General features: G+C 39.8%; 1 protein-coding gene across 1 annotated transcript in view; it reads right to left on the bottom strand.

Moving 5' to 3' along the window:
* DYTN (dystrotelin) overlaps positions 1 to 19,975 on the bottom strand; it is a 67,707-nt gene extending 47,732 nt beyond the window's left edge. The window contains exons 1-7 of the mRNA XM_017893923.1: positions 19,840 to 19,975; positions 13,410 to 13,484; positions 10,221 to 10,422; positions 8,727 to 8,812; positions 7,731 to 7,831; positions 2,732 to 2,803; positions 2,315 to 2,478 (exon numbers count right to left, since the gene is read on the bottom strand). Of these exons, the coding sequence (XP_017749412.1) occupies positions 2,315 to 2,478; positions 2,732 to 2,803; positions 7,731 to 7,831; positions 8,727 to 8,812; positions 10,221 to 10,422; positions 13,410 to 13,484; positions 19,840 to 19,858 (719 nt within the window). The 5' untranslated portion in view covers positions 19,859 to 19,975. The remainder of the gene's footprint in view (positions 1 to 2,314; positions 2,479 to 2,731; positions 2,804 to 7,730; positions 7,832 to 8,726; positions 8,813 to 10,220; positions 10,423 to 13,409; positions 13,485 to 19,839) is intronic.
* Between the last annotated feature and the right edge of the window lie 446 nt (positions 19,976 to 20,421).

Raw genomic sequence — 20,421 nt, 5'->3', positions numbered from 1 at the left:
CTTTTTCTTTAGAAGGCCAAATCTTTGTCCTCTTCCTGCTACCTGCACATCTGCAAGTGCTTCTCCTCTAACATGACTTTCTTCTTCTCCCAAGAAACCAAAGCTACTAGTTGAGTTTTTTTGAGATCCCAAAACACAAGTTTAAAGCTAAGATTATAATATATCCAGGCAATTGTTAATAGAATCAGAAGTTTAGAGCTAAAGAAGTCTCAGACATCATTTGTTCTACCCTGCTGAATTTTACTAAACCAAAACAAAACAAAAAACAAAAAACCCAAAACTGAGGTCCATAGAGGTTAAATACCTTGCCCAGGTCTCCCAGCTCTTTGTATATAGGACACCTGTTTATTGCCTTGGGTGTATAAGAGGAAAGATGGTTTACATGGAGGCATTTTAAAGAAATTCTGTTCTCATTCTCAACAGATATGTGAGGTATAGCATTTCTTGGCCTCTAGCCTTTGCCATTTTTAGGGGCGGCTTAAGTAAGTCACTCAAATTCTTTGAGACTCAAATTTTATCATCTATAGAATACAAATAGTATCTGCTTTATGTTACATATAATAATTTTGAAAAATATGTCGACGTAAAAGTTGTGTTTTATATAATTGCAAAGTTAATCTTGTACTTGACCTAGGGCAGGACTGGCAGTAACTCCTTAACTAATACTTGCTTATTGGTTAAATGATTATAATGTATTCATAACGTGGTAAATCATATTCAGATTTCCCCATTGTCCAATATAAATAATTTATTTTTCATTGTTGTAAGAAGATTTCCTTGTCCCTGCTTGCTTGGTTTCCAACAGTCCTGTTCATTTATATGTGTTATTGTCTAAAGTTCAGTTACTTGCAGAATTTTTATGAATGAAGTTTTACTGTGTCTTGCAAATTCTCTGCAAACCCAATTCATTTTCTTGGCAAAATTAAAACCAGATCTCCAGTTTTTTGGTGTACCAAGCAGACCTAGTTTATCTCCATGGGGAGCATATTTCAGTTCTGGGTTAGCTAGGGTCAGAAAGCATGGGAAAGGAAAAGGAACAAAGTGAGCAGGAGCTGAGGCCTGAGGCCTCTTGTCCCCTTCTCCTTCCGGGCACCCTCAGTTTTGCCTTGTATTTAGCTGCCTGATGTCCCATAGCTCTAGTCTTCCCACATTCCCGGCCCCTGTTCACTCATCGTGAATAATGGCATCTTCCATGCCTGGCCTACACCTGGTGGTTTCTTTCTCTTCTCCCAAGCTTTAATGATAACCTATTTAACTTCCTTATGGTTTTATTTATGGGAGACCTATAACACTCTTTCTCCAGGATGGGATTTTGACTGTTCTCCTCAAAGCTATGGAAATATTTGCATCTCCCACCTCCAAATCTAGCTCTCTAATCTGCTTTTAGCTCCAGGTGGAGAGAAGATCAGGCCTGAGTTGCTCTCATGAATGCTGATCATCTGTGTGAGCATGAGGCTCATTTGCAGTTGTCTGCACAGGGAGGCAGCAGAGCATCATGGCTGCAGAGCAGAGACTCTGGATTTAGGCTGCCAGCCTCTGCGGCTTGCTAATCATGTAGGTTATTTAACTTCTCTGCAAATTGGGGATAATAATACAACCCTTTGCATAGGCTTACAACACATTTTAAATGAAATGGCCCATGGGAACTGCTCAGCTTGGCATTTGTCTAACAGTTAACAAAAGTAGTGTTGTTAGGATGATGATGACGATGGATGGCTCAATACTTAAAAGGTTTCTTTGGAACAAAAGACAGGCCAGGTGCAGTGGCTCACACTTGAAACCCAATGCTTTGGGAGGCTGAGGCAGGAGGATCACTTAAGAGCAGGAGTTGGAGACCAGCATGGGTAACACAATAGGATCCCGTCTCTACAAAAAATAGAAAATTAGCTGGGCATGGTGGCCTGTGTCTGTACTCCCAGCTACCCAGGAGGCTGAGCTGCAAGGATGACTTGAGTTTAGGAGTTTGAAGCTGCAGTGAGCTATGATAGTGCCAGTGCACTCCAGCCTGCGTGACAGAGACCCTGTCTCTAAAACAAAACAAAACAAAGACAAAATGTGTTCCCCTTAGAGGAAGAAAAATGTCTATTAGTCACATTATGCATCAGTGGAAGAATTTAATATTTCATCCATTATAGAAGATAAAAGACAATTTATTATCAACCAGGATGCCTCCTGCCAGGAAATCATTGAGCCAAAAAAGTCAACTGAATTTCAGATGTGCAAGGAGGACCCCAAAAAGAATCTGAAGGGATGCAGCTCCAACTGAGAACCCTACGGAGAATGATAATCCGAGAAATGCTGCTGATGGCTGTACCTGAGTCCCGTGATTGGGAAAGTCCTGCAGATGGTACACCGAGCAGGGTGAGTGACTCTTTCAGCAGCTGATAACCGGTGGCAGGTCGGGAGCCACAGGAGGATGGAAGGCTCAGATTGGACCCAAGACAGGAATTTCTCTTCTTTGATTGCTGGGCTCAACACCTGAAAAACAGTGGCACCCTAGATGTGTTTTTAGGCATGACTTGATATTTTCATTTTCTTTTCTGACTCCAATTCTGTCAGCTCTGCTGAAGAAGTTTATCATAGGAAAAGCTGGAGGTGAGACTACCTCCTAAATTCAGTTATCTGAGATGCTGTGTGGAGTAATAATAGGTCTGTAATGTAAATCAGTCAGCAAACTATCCCAATGCACCATGTCTGTCCCCATCTCCAGGGACATTTGCAAGGCACTCACCCCTTGGAAACAGCTGCGGGTGGCACTTTCCACAGGGCACAGAGCACGACTCTCTCCCACAACAGTTGGGATCTGCAAGAGACAACCTCATCTTAGCTGTTAGAAAGTGGAGAAATATGTCGTCTCCGGGAGCAGCAGGGCTGAGAGCTGGTGCTCACGGCCGTGCAGTCACAGGTATTTGGTATCTGAGACCAGGTGAACTGTCTCAATCCAAGAGAACAAAGCAACGCATAGGTTTTGTGCAATGTTTGGGTTAAGACAATGAATAAGCAAGTGGGAAAGGGAGGAGGGAGGAGGGTAAGGGAAGGAAGTCTGCCAATGGGGTGATAAACTGCTTCCTTCTGTTTTATTTTCTCGTGATTCCAAATTATTTTAACCTTTCTTTGCCTTTTTTCACATATGAAATGAAATTAACAATAATACTGTCTTAAAGTTTAGAGTTTTAGAATATATATACCTTTTTTTTTTTTACTTTAAGTTCTGGGATACATGTGCGGAACATGCAGGTTTGTTACATGATATACATGTGCCATGGTGGTTTGCTGCACCTGTCAACCTGTCTAGGTTTTAAGCCCTGCATGCATTAAGTATTTGTCCTAATGCTCTCCCTTCCCTTTGCCCCACCCCTTGACAGGCCCCAGTGTATGATGTTTCCCTCCCGGTGTCCATGTGTTCTCATTGTTCAACTACCACTTATGAGAGAACATGCAGTGTTTGGTTTTCTGTTCCTGTGTTAGTTTGCTGAGAATGGTGGTTTCCAGCTTCATCCATGTCCCTGAAAAGGACATGAACTCATCCTTTTTTATGGCTGCATAGTATTCCATGGTGTATATGTGCCACATTTTCTTTATCCAGTCTATCACTGATGGGCATTTGGGTTGGTTCCAAGTCTTTGCTATTATATATATGCATATTTTTAAGACTAGTCAAGTGCAGTAGTGAGAAGCAGGAAAGAGCAGATCAAGAAGTTCAATCTGTAACTGACTGTAAACAATCTACTGAGATAACTCACTACCTTTGGAAAAGCTTAGAGTGGCTTTGAGAAAAACCTTTCCAAACACTTTCATATTATGTCATTTAAGAAATGCCAATTTCTGAGGTAGAGTGGCAATCACTACCTATGTTGAAAGCAAGGGATGAAAGGAAAGGAAATCAGTTTGTCAAAGAGACATCTGCACTCCCATGTTCACTGTAGCACTCTTCATAATAGCCACGTTTCTGGAACCATCTAAGTATCCATTGACAGATGAATGGAATAAAAAATGTGGTACGTAATATACAGCGGAATAGTACTCAGCCTTAGGAAAGAAGGGAATTGTGTCATCTGCAGCAACATCAATTGAACCTAGAGGACAATATGCTAAATGAAATAAGCCAGGCACAGAAAGACAAATACTGCATAATCCCACTTACATGTGGAATCTAAAAACATTGAATTCGTAGAAAGAGAAGAATAGTGAATATGCCAGGGGCTGAGGACAGGGATAAATGAGAAGGTGTTGATTAAAGGGTAGAAACTTTCAGTTATAAGATGAATAAATTCTGGGGATCTAATTGCAGCATGGCTACTAGTAATAGTACTGTATTGTTTACTTGAAAACTGAGGCCAGGCACGGTGGCTCATGCCTGTAATCCCAGCACTTTGGGAGGTTGAGGTGGGTGGATCACAAACAAGGTCAGGAGTTCGAGACCAGTCTGGCCAATATGGTGAAGCCTCGTGTCTACTAAAAATACAAAAAAATTAGCTGGGCATGGTGGCACATCCTGTAATCCCAGCTACTTGGGAGGCTGAGGCAGGAGAATTGCTTGAATCCGGGAGGCAGAGGTTGCAGTGAGCCGAGATCGCACCACTGCACTCCAGCCTGGGTGACAGAGTGAGACTCCATCTCAAAAAAAAAAAAAAAAAGAAAAAGAAAAAAAGAAAATTGGTGCAAGAGCAGGTTTGAAGTGTCCTCAAACCCCCCACCCCCACAAGACGGTAATGATGGTGGTGACAGATGGGTTAATTAATTTGATTGTGATAATCACTATACAATGTATATCTATCTCAAAACATCATGTTGTACACCTTGAATATATACAGTTTCTGATTATCAATTAAATAGTTTTCAAGAAATAAAGCAAAGAGTAGTTGAGATTTGATATTCTGCTGAAGGTCAAAAAAGCAAGTTAGCAACAGAATTGGGGTCTCACTCCAGGACTCTTACTCTTTCTTGAGGAGTTTCCATGAAGCTTTGTCACAGCCCGACCTTACATGTATTTCAACGGCTCAATCTGTGCCACCACACTCAGTAGTTTCCACCTTTCAGCCACAGTCACCATAAGGCGTTCAATTAAGGCACTAAGAACCTTTTGTGACTGCCAAGATGGCCAGGGACTTGGCTCTGACATCATCTATATGCACAGATACATGTACCTGTCACCTCCATTTATTCCCATTTGGTCACGGGTCCTAATTTCACATCTGATGTCTTCTACAGCACAGGCTGTCAGCAGGCATTGCCCGCAAGCTCAGAAGTAATCTTAGAGACCCTCCTGCTGAGTCCATCAACTCGAATAAACGTTCTTCTAATCAGGAAAGTGGCACTCAGAACCTCTTTGCTGACAATTAGCCAGGCAGAAGTCAACAAACATTTGCGTAATAGTGACAAGATGGCTTGTACTTTAAATTGATAATAATCCTGTCGCCAGTTGAATGTAAGTAACTACTCCCTATGTTATTTAGCCTTTGTCTGAAAGCATAACTCATTACCCATCTTTTGGCTTGGAGTGCTGATGAACTAACTGAAACACTTATTTAGACTGTGTTGCTGATTCAACATTCACCCTCCTCTGATGTCCTTGAGCTCTGGGAAAGGAGTTTTACTTCATTTGTAAAATAAGGTGGGTGGATAACATAGGATGACTCTCACCAGCTCTGTGATTCTAACACAAGTACAAAGAAAATTCACTTCTGTAGTGGGTTTTCAACCTACATTTTTGCCTATAAAGATGTGCATAAAGATTTTGTGGATGAATGGCCCAAGTAGCTAATTTTTTGCAGGTGCTCTAGGAAGAATTAAACATGGCTAGATGGCACACCTGCACAGGCAGACACCACTTGAAGTGATCATTACGATGCTTAGGGGAGGATTCGAATCATGTAGTGGGGCCTGGAATTTTTTCTGGGAATCCATTTCTGAGTCCATAATAGCAGTCAATGGGATGATCATTTCTGTGCAAATCTCTGCCTTCCTAAGACCTTCTCAAGAGCATACTAATGCCTGGGGTGTGGGTAGGGGCGGAGTGCTGCGGGAGCTTCTAGTTCAGCAGCTCATTGACCTCAATTGAGCCTGAGACAAGGGCAGATTTTTTGAGCCTGTTGGACCAAGTAGTCAGGAGAGCGCAAAGAATTCTCTAAAAGGAAAATGTCCCTCAGTCCATCCCCTTTCATCACATCTGCTTCTAAGCACCTATCTAGTCTCACCAGTCTGATTGCATAAATCAGGCCCCCATCAACTCAAGTCTTGTGATATGAGATGGGTGGAAGTGAGCCTGCAACTTATGGTGGCTCCCGGAGAAATGCCTTAGAATCAGCAGAACATTTGGTGGTGGGATCTATGTGACTGCTGCAACTACCAGGACAGCTTGGAAGTATCTATGCCTGATATTCTAACCTTACAAATTAAAAAAAAAAAAATCATTGCTCCATTTAAGAAATAAATATCTTAAATGATGTTTGGAATTTAAGTTAAATATTAATTATTGTGATCATCATGAACACAAAATTTTAATATTAAAACCAAATCAAAGCAAAGATAATTTTGAATAGGTTTTTCCAATCCATACTCCCTGTCCTAGAGATTTTTATTATCTTTCTCCTTATCCCTCCCTGCTCCCATCATGGCTGTCCTCAATTCAGAATTCTTGGTCCAGACCCAGGAAAAAAATGACAGAAAGTTCCTAAGTTGTTACAGTCCAAAACATCTAGTGTGGGGATTTTGTAGGAGCTGGAAGAATGGAGATATCCTTCAAAACAAGGGAAAGGTACAGCAGGACAACAGCATCTACACGCAAGACAATCCAGAGCCTGTTTAATCCTTTTGCAGAAGTTCTTGCTTGGTTACACCAATTTACTTCATTTCAACATTTACAAAACATCTTTGAGGAGGTTAAATTCCCTTGCCTAGTAAGAATAAAAACCAAATCAAATTTACACATTTCTAAAGCACAGGAAATGATGGAAATAATTTTGAGTACTTGACGTGGCACTCCATCTATGCATTCTTTAAGCATTTTTTGGATGTCTTTTAGTATCAGGCACTGTTCAAGGCACTGGAGATATAAAAATGAAATAGTCCAGTGGGGAAGTATCTACCACAATTTGACAAGTGCTACAACAAAATTATGCATAGGAAGTCAAAGAAGTTTTGAGTAGGGAGGTGACAAATAATTGAGTGATATTGAAAGACAAGTAGTGTCTGTCAAGTGAAAGGATAGGCAATTTCTATTAAGTGGGTAGATAGAAATGCGGAAGTCAGGCATGGAGAACTTAGTGCATGTCAGGCACAGATTTTAATACGTAGGAGTGAAAAAGGTATAGGAGCATAAGGAAAAATTAAAACACTTTGGAATAAGCAAAAGAGACTATTGGATATGTTTTCAGTGGTGATTATCTGTACCTATAGAGAGATACATCATTGTCTTTGCGAGGCTATTTTACAATTCTATAGAGAGTAAAGTTAACTTGTAGCAAACTTATAGCAATGCAAATAATTCTTATCTATAGACCCCATTAGCTTTAGCCTCATGAGTATGAGTATAATTCATAACCTTCTACTCATAACCTTATGAGTATAAGTTAAGTTATACTCAAGTAACAGCAATGGCTATGGAGGAGAGAGCTTGCATGGAGATATATATAAAGATAGACTTGACACTGAATACATCAGATTCTTTAATAATAAGTGTGGCAAATTAACTGAAACAAATGTACAGTTCTTAAGTATTAGGGATTTACCTGCTGTAGATCTGTTAGTAGTTTTCTCAAAACCCTTCGCGTCATGCGTGGCCCAGAATCATAACCTCCCCTGCTATTTTCTGCGTAGAGCTGAAAAAGAGCTAGACATGTAGGATGAAAAATCTTTAAAATGAATACTTGCAATGTATCTTTGAAGAGTACTTGCTTTGAAGTAGCAGTCTCTTTGTGGCTATGAAAGGAAAGAGAAGGGAAAGTTATGTTCTTGATTATTGGCTCACTATTTTGAAGGCCTCCAAAACTATGTTTTTATGTGTGTGTGTGTGTGTGTGTGTGTGTGTGTGTGTGTGTGTGTGTGTTTGTTTTTGAGACGGAGTTTCACTCCTGTTGCCCAGGTTAGAGTGCAATGGCACGATCTCAGTTCACCGCAACCTCTGCCTCCCGGGTTCAAGTGATTCTCTTGCCTCTGCCTCCAGAGTAGCTGGGATTACAGGCGTGCGCCACCGTGCCCAGCTAATTTTTTGTATTTTTAGTAGAGACGGGGTTTCTCCATGTTGGTCAGGCTGGTCTTGAACTCCCAACCTCGGGTGATCCGCCTGCCTCGACTTCCCAAAGTGCTGGGATTACAGGCATGAGCCACCGCGCCCGGTCACTATCGATTTTGTAATAGCCATAATTTGATAACTAATGGAAATCCATTCACATTTCAACCTCTTGATCATTCAGTGAATCTAGGATGAAGATCATGAGGTTGGTAAACAGAAATGTGAGAATCCTCCCAGGCTTCAAACCAACAATGATTACGGGTGTCTAGGTAATCCCTAAAGAAATAAATATCAAGAACAACTAAGTAATTAGGAAGTGTAAATTTTGAAAAATTCCAAATTCCTCAAACGGTAAATATTTTTCTTCAATAAACACACAAGCCATGCTGAGTACATGCTGAAGAAGAAGGCCTTGTGGTGGGGATACAGAATACCAGGTTGGGGATTTGGGGCTCACTGCACTTTAGAACACCCATAGTCCTCCGCATGTTACCTCGGTATTTCGTAAGAGGGCTGTCTCCTGAGAGGGTTATTAGGGCAGCGGCTGCAGGCATAAGCTGGAGAAAACCTGTTCCTGTGCTGCACGGTGACAAACAGAGACAAGAATGGGGGGCCAGGGTTACTTTTGGTGTCATGGATGATAAAAACCATAACTATTAATAGGCATTTTTGACATGATGCTCTAAGTTCTAGCTTTTTTGGCCTCTTATCCTATACCTAGAATTTACCAGAACAGAGCATGGAATTAACGTATTTCACCAGTCATTTATGTGTTCCTGCATTCACTCCAAAGTATGTATTGGATGCCTCCTCTGTGCTAAGCACTGTACCAGGCACCAGGGATGCAGGGATAAACCCTGTCTTCATGGAGCAGATAGCATCACTTCCTCAGGCCTCAGTTGCCTGGAAACCAAGCAACAGAGACAAGGAAGGACCAAAAGGCAGGCAAAGGAGGAAATATTTATGCAAAAAAAAAAAAAAATCTAGTTCACAGACCCTCACTCAGAGCCTAATCATCCTTGCCCACTTGCTGGCTAGTTTACAAACCTACTAAACAATTTCTCAAAGGCGGGGGAATTGTTAGAGACACGCACAGATAATAGAAATGACAGTCAAAAGCTTAACGTTTAAGGAAGCTGAAATGAAAAAATAACTTGAGAATGTGTATGTGTATTGTTTTGGCAGTTAAAAAAATTTAAAACAAAACAAAACAAAACAAAAACTAGAAAAGGAAATAACCGTAAGGAATTTGCCCAGTGGTTAAAACGGTGCTTGCTTCTGGGAGGCAGGCTGATGGGTAATAATGTATTTCTTCTTCTTTACTTTTTTCCTCTATTTTCCAAATGTTTTGAATTCACTATGATTTTTGAAAAGTTTATTCTAAAGGATGAAGTCTACTGAGTCAAGGATATATAAGGTAAACCAAATTGAGGAGGGGGCAGAGGAATTGAAACCTTACAGCTCAAAAAACACACCCACCCCTACCACACACTAGCAGAACTACTGACTTCAGAGCATATGTAATCAGCCCTTTGACATGGTCTACACTGGTTTATAAGTTACTCATCCATGCACAGTATTTTCACCCTTATTCTAGCTAAATAAAAAATTGATAATAGTTTACAAAGAAATGAGCAAAGAAGCTAGCAGTAACAAGAATCAAGTGTCGCTTTTCACATGTATGTATAGAAGTGAAAACACCCTAGCAAAAGGTGTGTATGCTTCTCTGGAGTAGGAATGAATTTGTATGAAGGAAAGAATAATGTGGAATTCTCCCCCTCTTTTTGCTATCCATGAGTCATTTATATTCGTAAAGCCAATGGGCATTTACTCCTTTGTTCTACTCCTGAGGAATAAATCAGTGAAAAACAAAGAAGGCTTCTTATATATCAAACCTCAAGCAAATATCAGCCAGCACCAAATGGTAAATGACCACTGGCAACTAAACATTGCCTTTGAGGTCACAGCACGACATCCACACCCTTACCTGTTGCACATTGTCGTGAGAAGGCTCAGAGTGAGTTCGGGAGCTCTGGGATGCACCTGCCCTGGGTTTTCCTCCCTGGCCTTCTGAAACAGCTCTTGGAGTGCCTGAGAAAGCTGCTGCACAGAAAGGGAGCGCTTGCGAGCTTCCCAGAAACTTGGATGCAGTAGGACCTGCTGAATCCGGGAGCTGTCAATCAAGTCCACTGTAGGAAGCAAATGAAGAATTGAGCCTTATTTTCTGATGGGAACAAAAGACTTCAAATGAAGCAAATGTCATTTACTGTTTTATAATTAAGAACTTTTTATGGTCGCTATTTTCTTTTAATGGGAATGAAATATGACTACTATTTGGACATATATTCCTTGTGCATAATTCAGGCGTTACTAGTCTACCTATTCATTTGATTTTGGAAAAGTGCATCTGTTAGTAAAGCATAGTTGTAACATTATTACAGTACGGTTTCGAGGATGTTGTTTTATAGAAAGAAGTTAAAAGGGAAGTGAGAAATGAAAATACGCTTTCCAAGAAAGTTATGACACGGTGATGAAAAGTTGGGGAAAACATTTTTATACTCTTCATTAAGTGGATTGAATAAATTTACCTTTCCTGTTCAAATATAGTTTTTCTTGTCTGCAGCCTGGCTTCAGAAGCAATGTGGTGTGTTAAAAAGCAATTGCCATAGTTAAATAAAAAACGGTGATCTTTATAAAAGAGCAGTTTACTCTTCTATAAAGATCTTTAGGCTAAAGAGTCTGAGAATTCCGCAACTCAGTAATATCACTTTTAACAATCTTGGTTCCATCAGTATTATTATCTAGAGAAGGCACTTAATAAAACTACAGCAGCTTACAAAAAATAATGGTTTATTTCTTATACTGAATATTTTTTGACCACCTTCTCCTAAAATTTTTACAAGGCAATGAATAGAAACAAGAATGTAATAGAGCTAACCCCATAGCTTCTTGCAGAGAGAGGATGACAGATAAAATTAATAAACAGCCACTGGCGCCATCTGAGAGGTGGGGATGTCAACAGCGCCAAGAGCTCCTGGCATTTAAAACACTTCAGCCTGTGAAATCATAAAACCCTGGATTTCTCTCTACTTTGTAAATCAACCTCAGATAAGAAATCTAGCAAGTATAATAAAAAATTTTATTTGTTCTCTGATATTGCTTTTAAGGGGAGAGTCTAAGGAACAGAGGAGCAAGTTTCAGAATGTGACTTAAATAAAAACCTGGCTGCAGGTGGTGAAAGCTGTAAACTCTTTTATCATTAAAACCTGTCACCTGAGCCAGGCATTCTGAACACAGGCTGATTTCATCTCCTGCTGAGAGTTCTATATTACACCAAACCAGATAATAGTGGTGTCCATTAATCTCACCACAAGATTTATACAGCGATGTGTTCCAGATCTTCCTATTTGGAGCTCATGTTATGCTTTATCTTGGTGTTTGGGATTTTCTGTTTTTAAATTTTTGTTTGGATATCTTTTCTAGGTAACATTTTTCAACCACTGATTTTGTGTGTTGTTAATATTTCCCATGAGTATTATTTATATTCACTGTTTCTGATGCCAGAGATAACAAAATGTTGAAAACTGTGCATCCTCAAATTACACTGTGGTACATACTCAGGCGTTCATGATGGGGACATGTGAACAATTGCTGCTAACTTTCTCTGAGAGAGAAATTCTCAAGGAAAATAGCGTAATTGGGGAAATATTTTTAGCCTTTTGTTTGTTCCTGGAATAATAAATAATAGTTATGAGTTTCTTTATCTAGAGCAGTAATCTACATAAAACTGTTTTTAAAACCAAAAATTTCTTCTTCAAAGGAACCTGATACAGAAACATGGCATGAGGCCAGGCATGGTAGCTGATGTCTATAATTCCAGCACTTTGGGAGGCCAACATGGGCAGATCAGTTGAGCTCAGGAGTTCAAGACCAGCCTGGGCAACATGGCGAAACACCTGTCTCTACTAAAAATACAAAAAATTAGCAGGGTGTGGTAGTGCATGCCTGTGGTCTCAGCTACTTGGGAGGTTGAGGTGGGAGGATGGCTTGAGCCTGGAAGGCAGGGGTTGCAGTGAACTGAGATCTCGCCACTGCACTCCAGCCTGGGTGACAGAGTGAGACCCCCCCAACTTACACACAGACACACACACACAAGGAAACACAGTATAGAAAATAGAGAAGGATGGAGCTGTTTCTGTTGAGGATGTGGTCTCCAAATCTTCCCACCCTGCTTGCAACTCCTCTTCCCACCTGGCTAACTCTTTTGTGCCCTACCCCACATTCACATGTACTTTGTGAAGCCCAATTTGAAAACCACTGCTCTATGTAACTTTTTAGGCAGGAGGAAAAATATTTTAAAATGTCAGCCTTCAGTAGAAATGTCACATATATAACATAACTTAGGTCTGATATGATAAATTTCAGAAATCATTTTACATGAAGTGATTTTTCTTTCATGCAGTGAGAAATCAATAACTGTAGACATGCTGAATGCCTGGTGTTTTTCATAGCTTGGATCCAGTTTATTTTCCACCTTGGAAAATTTTCACAGGATACATGTTTTTACTACATTTTACCTTATTTTGCCTAGATAACAGTATGAGAAAAGAAAAGAAAACCATACATTCAATCAGATATAAATTTAATGCAAAAGGGACAGTTCTCAGGGAATTCTCGAGATAATTTTAAAATTCATGGTCCATGGGTTATTTATTCATTTGTACCTACTTTTGCATGTTCATATATAGATTACAGGTACAACTTGAAAACGCAAATCTTATGTGGTAGATGGAATTTTGCATTTTTATGCTTAAATCTAAAAGTACAGATTTGAAACTACCTTTTTTTGGTAATTTTATTTTGTGTCCATATTGGTATCCTGAAAAGGAAACCAAAACATTTTCTAGAAGAAGCCAGGGGAGAAAATATTTAAAAAATTAAAATCCTCATCCACAGTCATTTCTATCGCTCATCAGCAAAACTACACATGGGTTGCAAGCACGCAATGTTTTCCCATCCCTCCACCTTCTCTGTTGCGAATGGGCTAAATGCACAAATCCAGACTTCCAGAATCCAGCAGTCCGCTGCATGGGGGAAGTGTTTGTTTTCTCTATGAATTTTACATCACATATCAAGCTCAGATTATTTCAAATATTTCAGGAGAGCCTATACTTACACTGGCACAGAGTTTGCACTGATCGTAATTTGAAGGCTGTTCTGTAAATGTAATTCTCAATACTATTAAGAGCATCTGTAAAGAAAACATAAAATATTATGAATAAAGAACTGTCTCATTATATAAATCCCACATCCTGGAAGGAAATCCTAGAGATCAGATAAGCTTACTTTATTTTGCAGGTGAGGAAATTAAGGTTTAGAGCTCTTTTTTCTTTCTGTAAACAAATAATAATAGACTTACATTATTCTAGGGCTATGGGTGAACCTAGTTCACCTTCTCAGTCCACCAAAAAGTGGGGAATACTCCATCAATCTGTCCACTTTTATATAAAAGTCAATGGCCTTTGAAACAAACAGGATAGAAAAACTACATGTAAAATATAAATTCCAGTTTACAAATATATTCTAGTTATACGTGGACACATGTATTTATGCATAAATGAAAAAGACCCCAAAGCTATCCATCTATTCATACATTTAGCCAATATTTATTGAGCCCTTACTATATGGCCCTGGCATGATTCTAGGCCCTTGAAATATAGCATTCAACTAGGCAGATAAAGATGGCCACCCTTGTGGAGCTTAACTTCTAGTACCATCCACCAAACTGGTAACAGTGGACATCTCTGAGTGCTTGAATTATTAGTGTTCATGGTTATTTTCTCTCTACTCAGTATCACCTAAATTTTCTATAAAAAGTATATGCTATTTTATAATAAGAAAAGAATTATTAATATACCTTCTTTTGAGAGTTACCACCAGCAATAGCAGTACAACAAGAGCGAGCATTCCTGAGCCCTTCTAGGCACTGAGTGTGTATTTGCCCATTTCACAGTGTAGAGGAGGGGAGAGAGCTCTGGAGCCAGCTATACTTAGTTCTGTTCCTTCATTTTTCTTAAAATGAGTTACTTTTGATCTTCAGTTTCTTCATCAGATGAATGGGAATTACAGTGCATTCCTCAAAGGGTATTTGCACATTTTAAATAAGAAAGTATAGGCAATATACTTCCTAAATTGTTTCTCTTACCTTTCTTAAGGACCCACAATTTTAAATTTTTTCCATTGCTCCAAATTCGATTGTTATTTAATTTAAGAGATTATAACAACATTACAATAGAGCTTTCTGTTGCTTGACTGAAGTGATCAGTGTTCATATCTAGAAAAAATAACTATAGAGTAGATCTCCCTATTTAGTCATATTATCTTTAATGTTATTCAATACAGCTATATAAGATCATACACATTAATAGCTTAGTTTGTTTTAGGCAGTTAAAATGGCGTGTTCTAACTGATTATTGTGGTATAAACCAGTGGACCTTAAAGTACAGTTCCTGGACCAGCAGCAGCAGCAGCATCGCCTGGGAACTTGGGAGAAAAACAATTTCTAACAAAAATCTAAGAAGTCTCTGACACCAGAATCTAGGGGTGAGAATCTAGGGGACAACCTGAGTCTTAGCAGGCCCTGGGGGTAAATCTGATGCAAACGAAAGTTTGAAAACTACTGGTATAAAGGGAATTTATTGCTTCTGCTTTTTATGACTAGTTTGATTATTGAAGGTCTTTGTGACAGCGGTTTCAGTGGAGTCATGGGGGTCAAAATCCAATTGCAGAGGATTGAGCAGTGAGTGTAAGGTGAGGAGAAAACATACAACCAGACAACTTTTTCAAGATCTTATAATGTGAAGGGAAGACAAGAGAGCCACAGCTAGAACAACACATCAAATCGAAATTGGTTTTCAAAGGCAGGAGAAATTCCAGAATGTACGTATAGGTCAGGGAGGAGGAGCCAGGAGAGACAGAGTGGGGTTGAGGACTCAGGAAGTAGGGAATCCAGGTAGTATACGATGTAGCAAAGTCCCTCTCAGAGGGCACTTGTTCCCCTAGCCACCCAGCATCCATTTTTCTTTCTTCAGGCGAACCACCTCCCCTAATCTGAGTCCATGAAATGCCAGTAGTGTCAACTGCAACTCTCCCACTTCCATGGGGGCACGTGGCCCAGGTCCAGCCCATCGATGAGAGCACCATCGCACTCCCCAGAGGTAGGTACACACCAAAGTCAGGTGAGGAATGTTCCAATGAATCTGGGTTCAAGGACTCTTGGTTCAAGTTATCAGGGAAGCAGACTTTTTTTTTTCTGGACTTGAATTTGGAATTATAGATTGGAGCAGCAATCACTCTCTTGTCAGGTTGTATAAAAATGTGAAAGTTAGCCTTTAGGAAGTGGGTCTAGTGTTGGCTTACCTGGGCTCCTCATTCATTTTCCATGTTGCACTGTAGCACAGCTTGCCATATTTTCTCATTTTCATTGAGAATGAAATCAACACACAAAGGTGAGCAGAGATGAACTTAGAGATGGAGAAAAATTGCTTCCTGGTGACAGTGTCCCAGCCCAGGAAAGCTAGTTCTTCCTTTGGTTATTTAATTTATTTTCATTTGTTTTAATTGACAAATATTGTATATATTAATCATGCACAGCATGTTTCAAAATATGTATATCTCTTGGAATGGCTACATCAAGCTAATTAACATATATATTATGTCACATATTTATTTTTTGTGGTAAGACTATTTAAAATCTATTCTCTTAGCAATTTTGAACAATATAATACATTGTTATTAACTATAGTCACCATGCTGCACGGTAGATCTCTTGTTTGGGTTAGTAACTTTATAAGGTAAATAGCCTCTTTGAGGTAAGTTTGCTGCCACAATCGCTGAAGTATTGCTAACTGCTCCCATCGCTGCAGTAGAGAGGGGAGGAAAACGCACAGGTGAAGGAATTAGCTTTGGTAAGAAGCCGTCTCTCGTTCCCTGAAAGGACTTATAAAAGGAGACGATGGGCTGGGGAAATGGCCATGTCTGAGAGCTTCTGTTTTCTTTGTAAAGTTGGGGGCATGTTCACACATTTAGAGTTAGGAGGAGGTGGTGGGGTAGAAAACTTGAGGAATAGTGAAGATTTGCACGGTGATAGTGAAGGGTGAAAGAGGAAATCAGTCAAAAACTTTGGAAAGAACTGCCAAGCAGCAGTGCATCTCCAGTATTTCCGGTGGTAACGAATTCCAATTAGAGTTTACACCCAGAAACACTCATTCTGAGGCAAGGATTTCACACACAAGCAAGCTCTGAGGCCAAGACTTACTTGTATAAATATGATGCCCAGAGGAAGAAGTCCTGAGGAAAATGAAACTACTTTCAAATGTAATGTTAGCTGATTAACATAAAACTCAGGCAATAAGGTGTTAGCAGGGTGTGCTGGGGAGTTTTGTGACTAGAAACACAGCCTAGAAACAAACTGAAAGAGAGAGAGAGAGACAGAGAGAGAGAGAGAGAGAGAGAGAGAGACAGACAGACAGGCAAAGGAAGAGAGTAAGACAGACACAGTGAGACAGTGAGTCTCCAGCCTTGGAATAGGCCCTGAGCAAAAATGAAACAAGGAACTGCTTGGTGTATTTCTTTGATTCAAACATATGTGGCAAGGTAACTTGTGGTAACATTCATTTTTGTCTTGTTCTTGCAGCAAGGGGGAGAATTTAAATAATGGAAAGGCAATGTTTCTGTGTTCATCCTGTAAGTCTAAGCTGTTTTCACTTCTCTGGGAGATCTAACAATGTCTCTGTGTTTAAGGGCCACTCTTTTTTTTTTTTTTGAGACGGAGTCTCTCTCTGTCATCCAGGCTGGAGTGCAGTGGCACGATCTCTGCTTGCTGCAAGCTCCGACTCCTGGGTTCACGCCATTCTCCTGCCTCAGCCTCCTGAGTAGTTGGGGCTACAGGGGCACACTGCCACGCCCGGATAATTTTTTTTTTTTTTGTATTTTTAATAGAGATGGGGTTTCACCGTGTTAGCCAGGATGGTCTCAATCTCCTGACCTCGTGATCTGCGGGCCTCAGCCTCCCAAAGTGCTGGGATTACAGGCGTGAGCCACCACATAAGGGCCACTCTTAAAGTCACCTCCACTCAGGGCTTCATATGAAAAGATGGACAGGCCCATGAAAGAATTAATCTGGAATTTTCCTGGAGGTGGAGAGAGGCTGATGCCTGGACAAGAAGCTGGGAAATGTCTGACTGGGTTTAGGAGGTGTTTCCAGGGCTACCCTTCCTAGCAGACCCCTGAGTGGAGGGATGGCTGCATGGTGTAGCCAGGGAGGCCAGCCACAGGCGTGATGAGGACTTCTGTGTCCAGTCTTGATATGGAGTCCCATGTCTTCAAGTGGAATACAAAGCCAATGGCAGAGAGCATCACAAGTGTTGGTCACAGTGGACTTCAATCAGGGCCCTGACCAAGGTTCAAGGTAGCAGCCTTAGAGCTTTCTGTTTGTCTCCCAGGGATAGTTCCCTCCCAAACTTAGCCTAAATTTCATATCAAGGTACAGTGACTTGATTTTGATTTAGGAAATGATGTTTCTTGCCCTTGAGTGTTGTGGGGTAAAGTCCTAGCTGTTACACATAAGATACTGAGTGCCAGGCACTATGCGGAGCCACAAAGGGGATTACAGTGCTGAACCAGGCCAGAGCCATCCCAAAGTAGTGAGAGCATGCCACAGGCCTCTCTCTGAATATATATTGATCCAACAGTCAGCATATGATCATGAATTAAAGATCCCTATCTCAGGTGAAGCGGGCTGTGCCTAAACATTGTCACCCAAACAAGAGAAGTGGTTTAAAAACCCTCTACATGTTTTCCTTTCTTTTTCAAGAGGTGCAAACATAAAAAATAAAAAAATAATAAACTACAATTTGCTCTAAATCTTTTGTTATTCACCATTTCCTTAGGCTTTAAAAATGCTTAGTTTTCAGATAAGACAACAATGTTAGAGAATGGGAGATGTCAGAAATTCCTCTGTCCTATGTCTGGAGAAAAAAAAACAAATTGAGAGTAGGCATAATAGGGTGGAAATAATTTACAACAGTGTAATGCCCAACATTTCTTTCCTCTGGAAACTGGCCAGTGTTTGTGCCCTGGTTCCTCTCAGATGCACCAAGCAGATACAGAGAATCAGCAGACAAGGGGCTCTGCAAGTTCCCAGATGCTGCTATCGGTGGAGGAGCAACTCTGTAGCTGCTCTACCATCTGGCCATCACTCTCCTGTCAAGTTATGCTTTGCAGCGTCATCTGATGAAGTTATGCAGCATAACACAGCAAGCTGTGATACAGTGCAACATGGAAAATGAATGAGGAGGCCAGGTAAGCCAACACCAGACCCACTTCCTAAAGGCTAACTTCCATTTTTTTTCTGATGATACAAAAAAAAAAACAACAAAAAAAAAAAAACAAACTCAAGAAAGGAAGAAATTACCAAATGTATCACGCCCAAAGCTATGAACAAAGTAGTTTTAGATGCTTAAAGAAATAGTAACACAAGCTACATGTTCTTGTTCATGGAAGCAAAATGATTGGGAAATATCTTTTGACCGGGATTCTTGTTTTTGCTTAGCTCCATCAATATATTTATTTTCCACAGATACTAAGGTGGATGTAATACAATTCTTTCAAATGTCCATCATCTACTTTGATGATCCAAAATAGATGCTTTAGGCCAGTGGTCCTCAGAGTGTGGTCCCAAGTCAGCAGCATCAGGTCACCTGGGAACCTGTTAGAAATGCACATTCCTGGACTCTTCCCCAGACCCACAGAATCACAAACTTTGCAGCATATTAACAAACCTTTCAGGTGATTCTGATGTGTGCTAATTTTGAGACACATTGTCTTAGAAAAAGTAAATTGAGAGTTGAATGGATTACCTACTGCTTTGTGTAAAGCATATTAATATGAGAGCCCAAATTTGGAAAACCCAAAGGTATTGGAATCATTTATAATGTTGTTTTAGATAAACAACTAGGGATTGTACAGAATTTCATATAAAACAAGCAAGGTAACAATGTAGATTTCGGTTAGGGGAGTAAGGCTGCAAATAGATCCAGCAATAGAAATGCCACAGATCAGTTCTTGGCATTCAGCGAAGTTAGAAGAAAGGGGAACTAGTTTCTCCATATCCACTTATAAAATTTTCATATAGTGACAACCATGAGGCCTTTCTCCCAACTTGAACCACACAGTACTGTGAACTTACCCATGACATTAAAATATATATGATAAGTTCATTTTAATAGTAAACTATGAATATACATAAAACTAAGGTAATAGTTTCTGTGTATTTGAATAGTAATTCAAATGTAATTATGCTGACATCAAGTCTTTTGTTAGATTATTTTTGGTGCTTTTGAGACAATAGACCAAATATTCTTCAGTACATGGTGGATTTCTGTTTAGAAGAGAGAGAAAGCCACTTTAATCAAATAACAGTTTCTTTTCAGCCAGAAATTTGCCAAATGTTTACTCTCCTTCAAATCAGAGGTCTGAAAATATAACATCTGTGCCTAATTTTTCTGTTTACAAACTATGCTCAGAAACTTGACAATAATACTCACCTTGTTTATCTGGATCCATTTCACAAATTTCTTGGAATGACAGATGGCAGTTGGGTCCCTGTAACTAGAAATGAACCAGTATTTTAAGCAGAAGGTTTTGCAGCAGAGGAATGAGGCCAGGGGAACAAAAAGGCAACTAAACAAATCGTTTTACCTGTGGAAAGTGACTGCAAAGTGTTCAAGGAGACTGAAATATCTCGGGAGGAAAAAGCAAGGAGAAACATAGAAGTAGAGGCTCTCGATACTGGCCACGCTTCTCAGAAAACTGAGAACAGCTCCTGAAACTAATACCGTGATGACTTAGAGCCTTTGAGGCATTATAATTTTAAGAGTGGACTGTATTCTTACTTTAAGATGATTCAATTTGCTTGAACTTTAAGAACAAAATTTGAAACTCTCAATTCTTAAATTTCTAATGACACTATGCTAAATAATTCTACATATTAAATTTCTAACAAAAGCTATCAATTTGTCACATATATGCATATATACATACATTATGTATATGTATACATAGGATTCTGTTAATAATTTTTAAAAGAGTAGTCAATTAGCTACCTTTGTTAATTGTTTCATGTTGCA

Source organism: Rhinopithecus bieti, unplaced genomic scaffold (genome assembly GCF_001698545.2).
Source record: "Rhinopithecus bieti isolate Rb0 unplaced genomic scaffold, ASM169854v2 scaffold_22522, whole genome shotgun sequence".
Classification (NCBI taxonomy): Eukaryota; Metazoa; Chordata; class Mammalia; order Primates; family Cercopithecidae; genus Rhinopithecus; species Rhinopithecus bieti.
The sequence above is the reverse complement of the archived record's forward strand: the minus strand, read 5'-3'. Positions and strand labels throughout refer to the sequence as shown.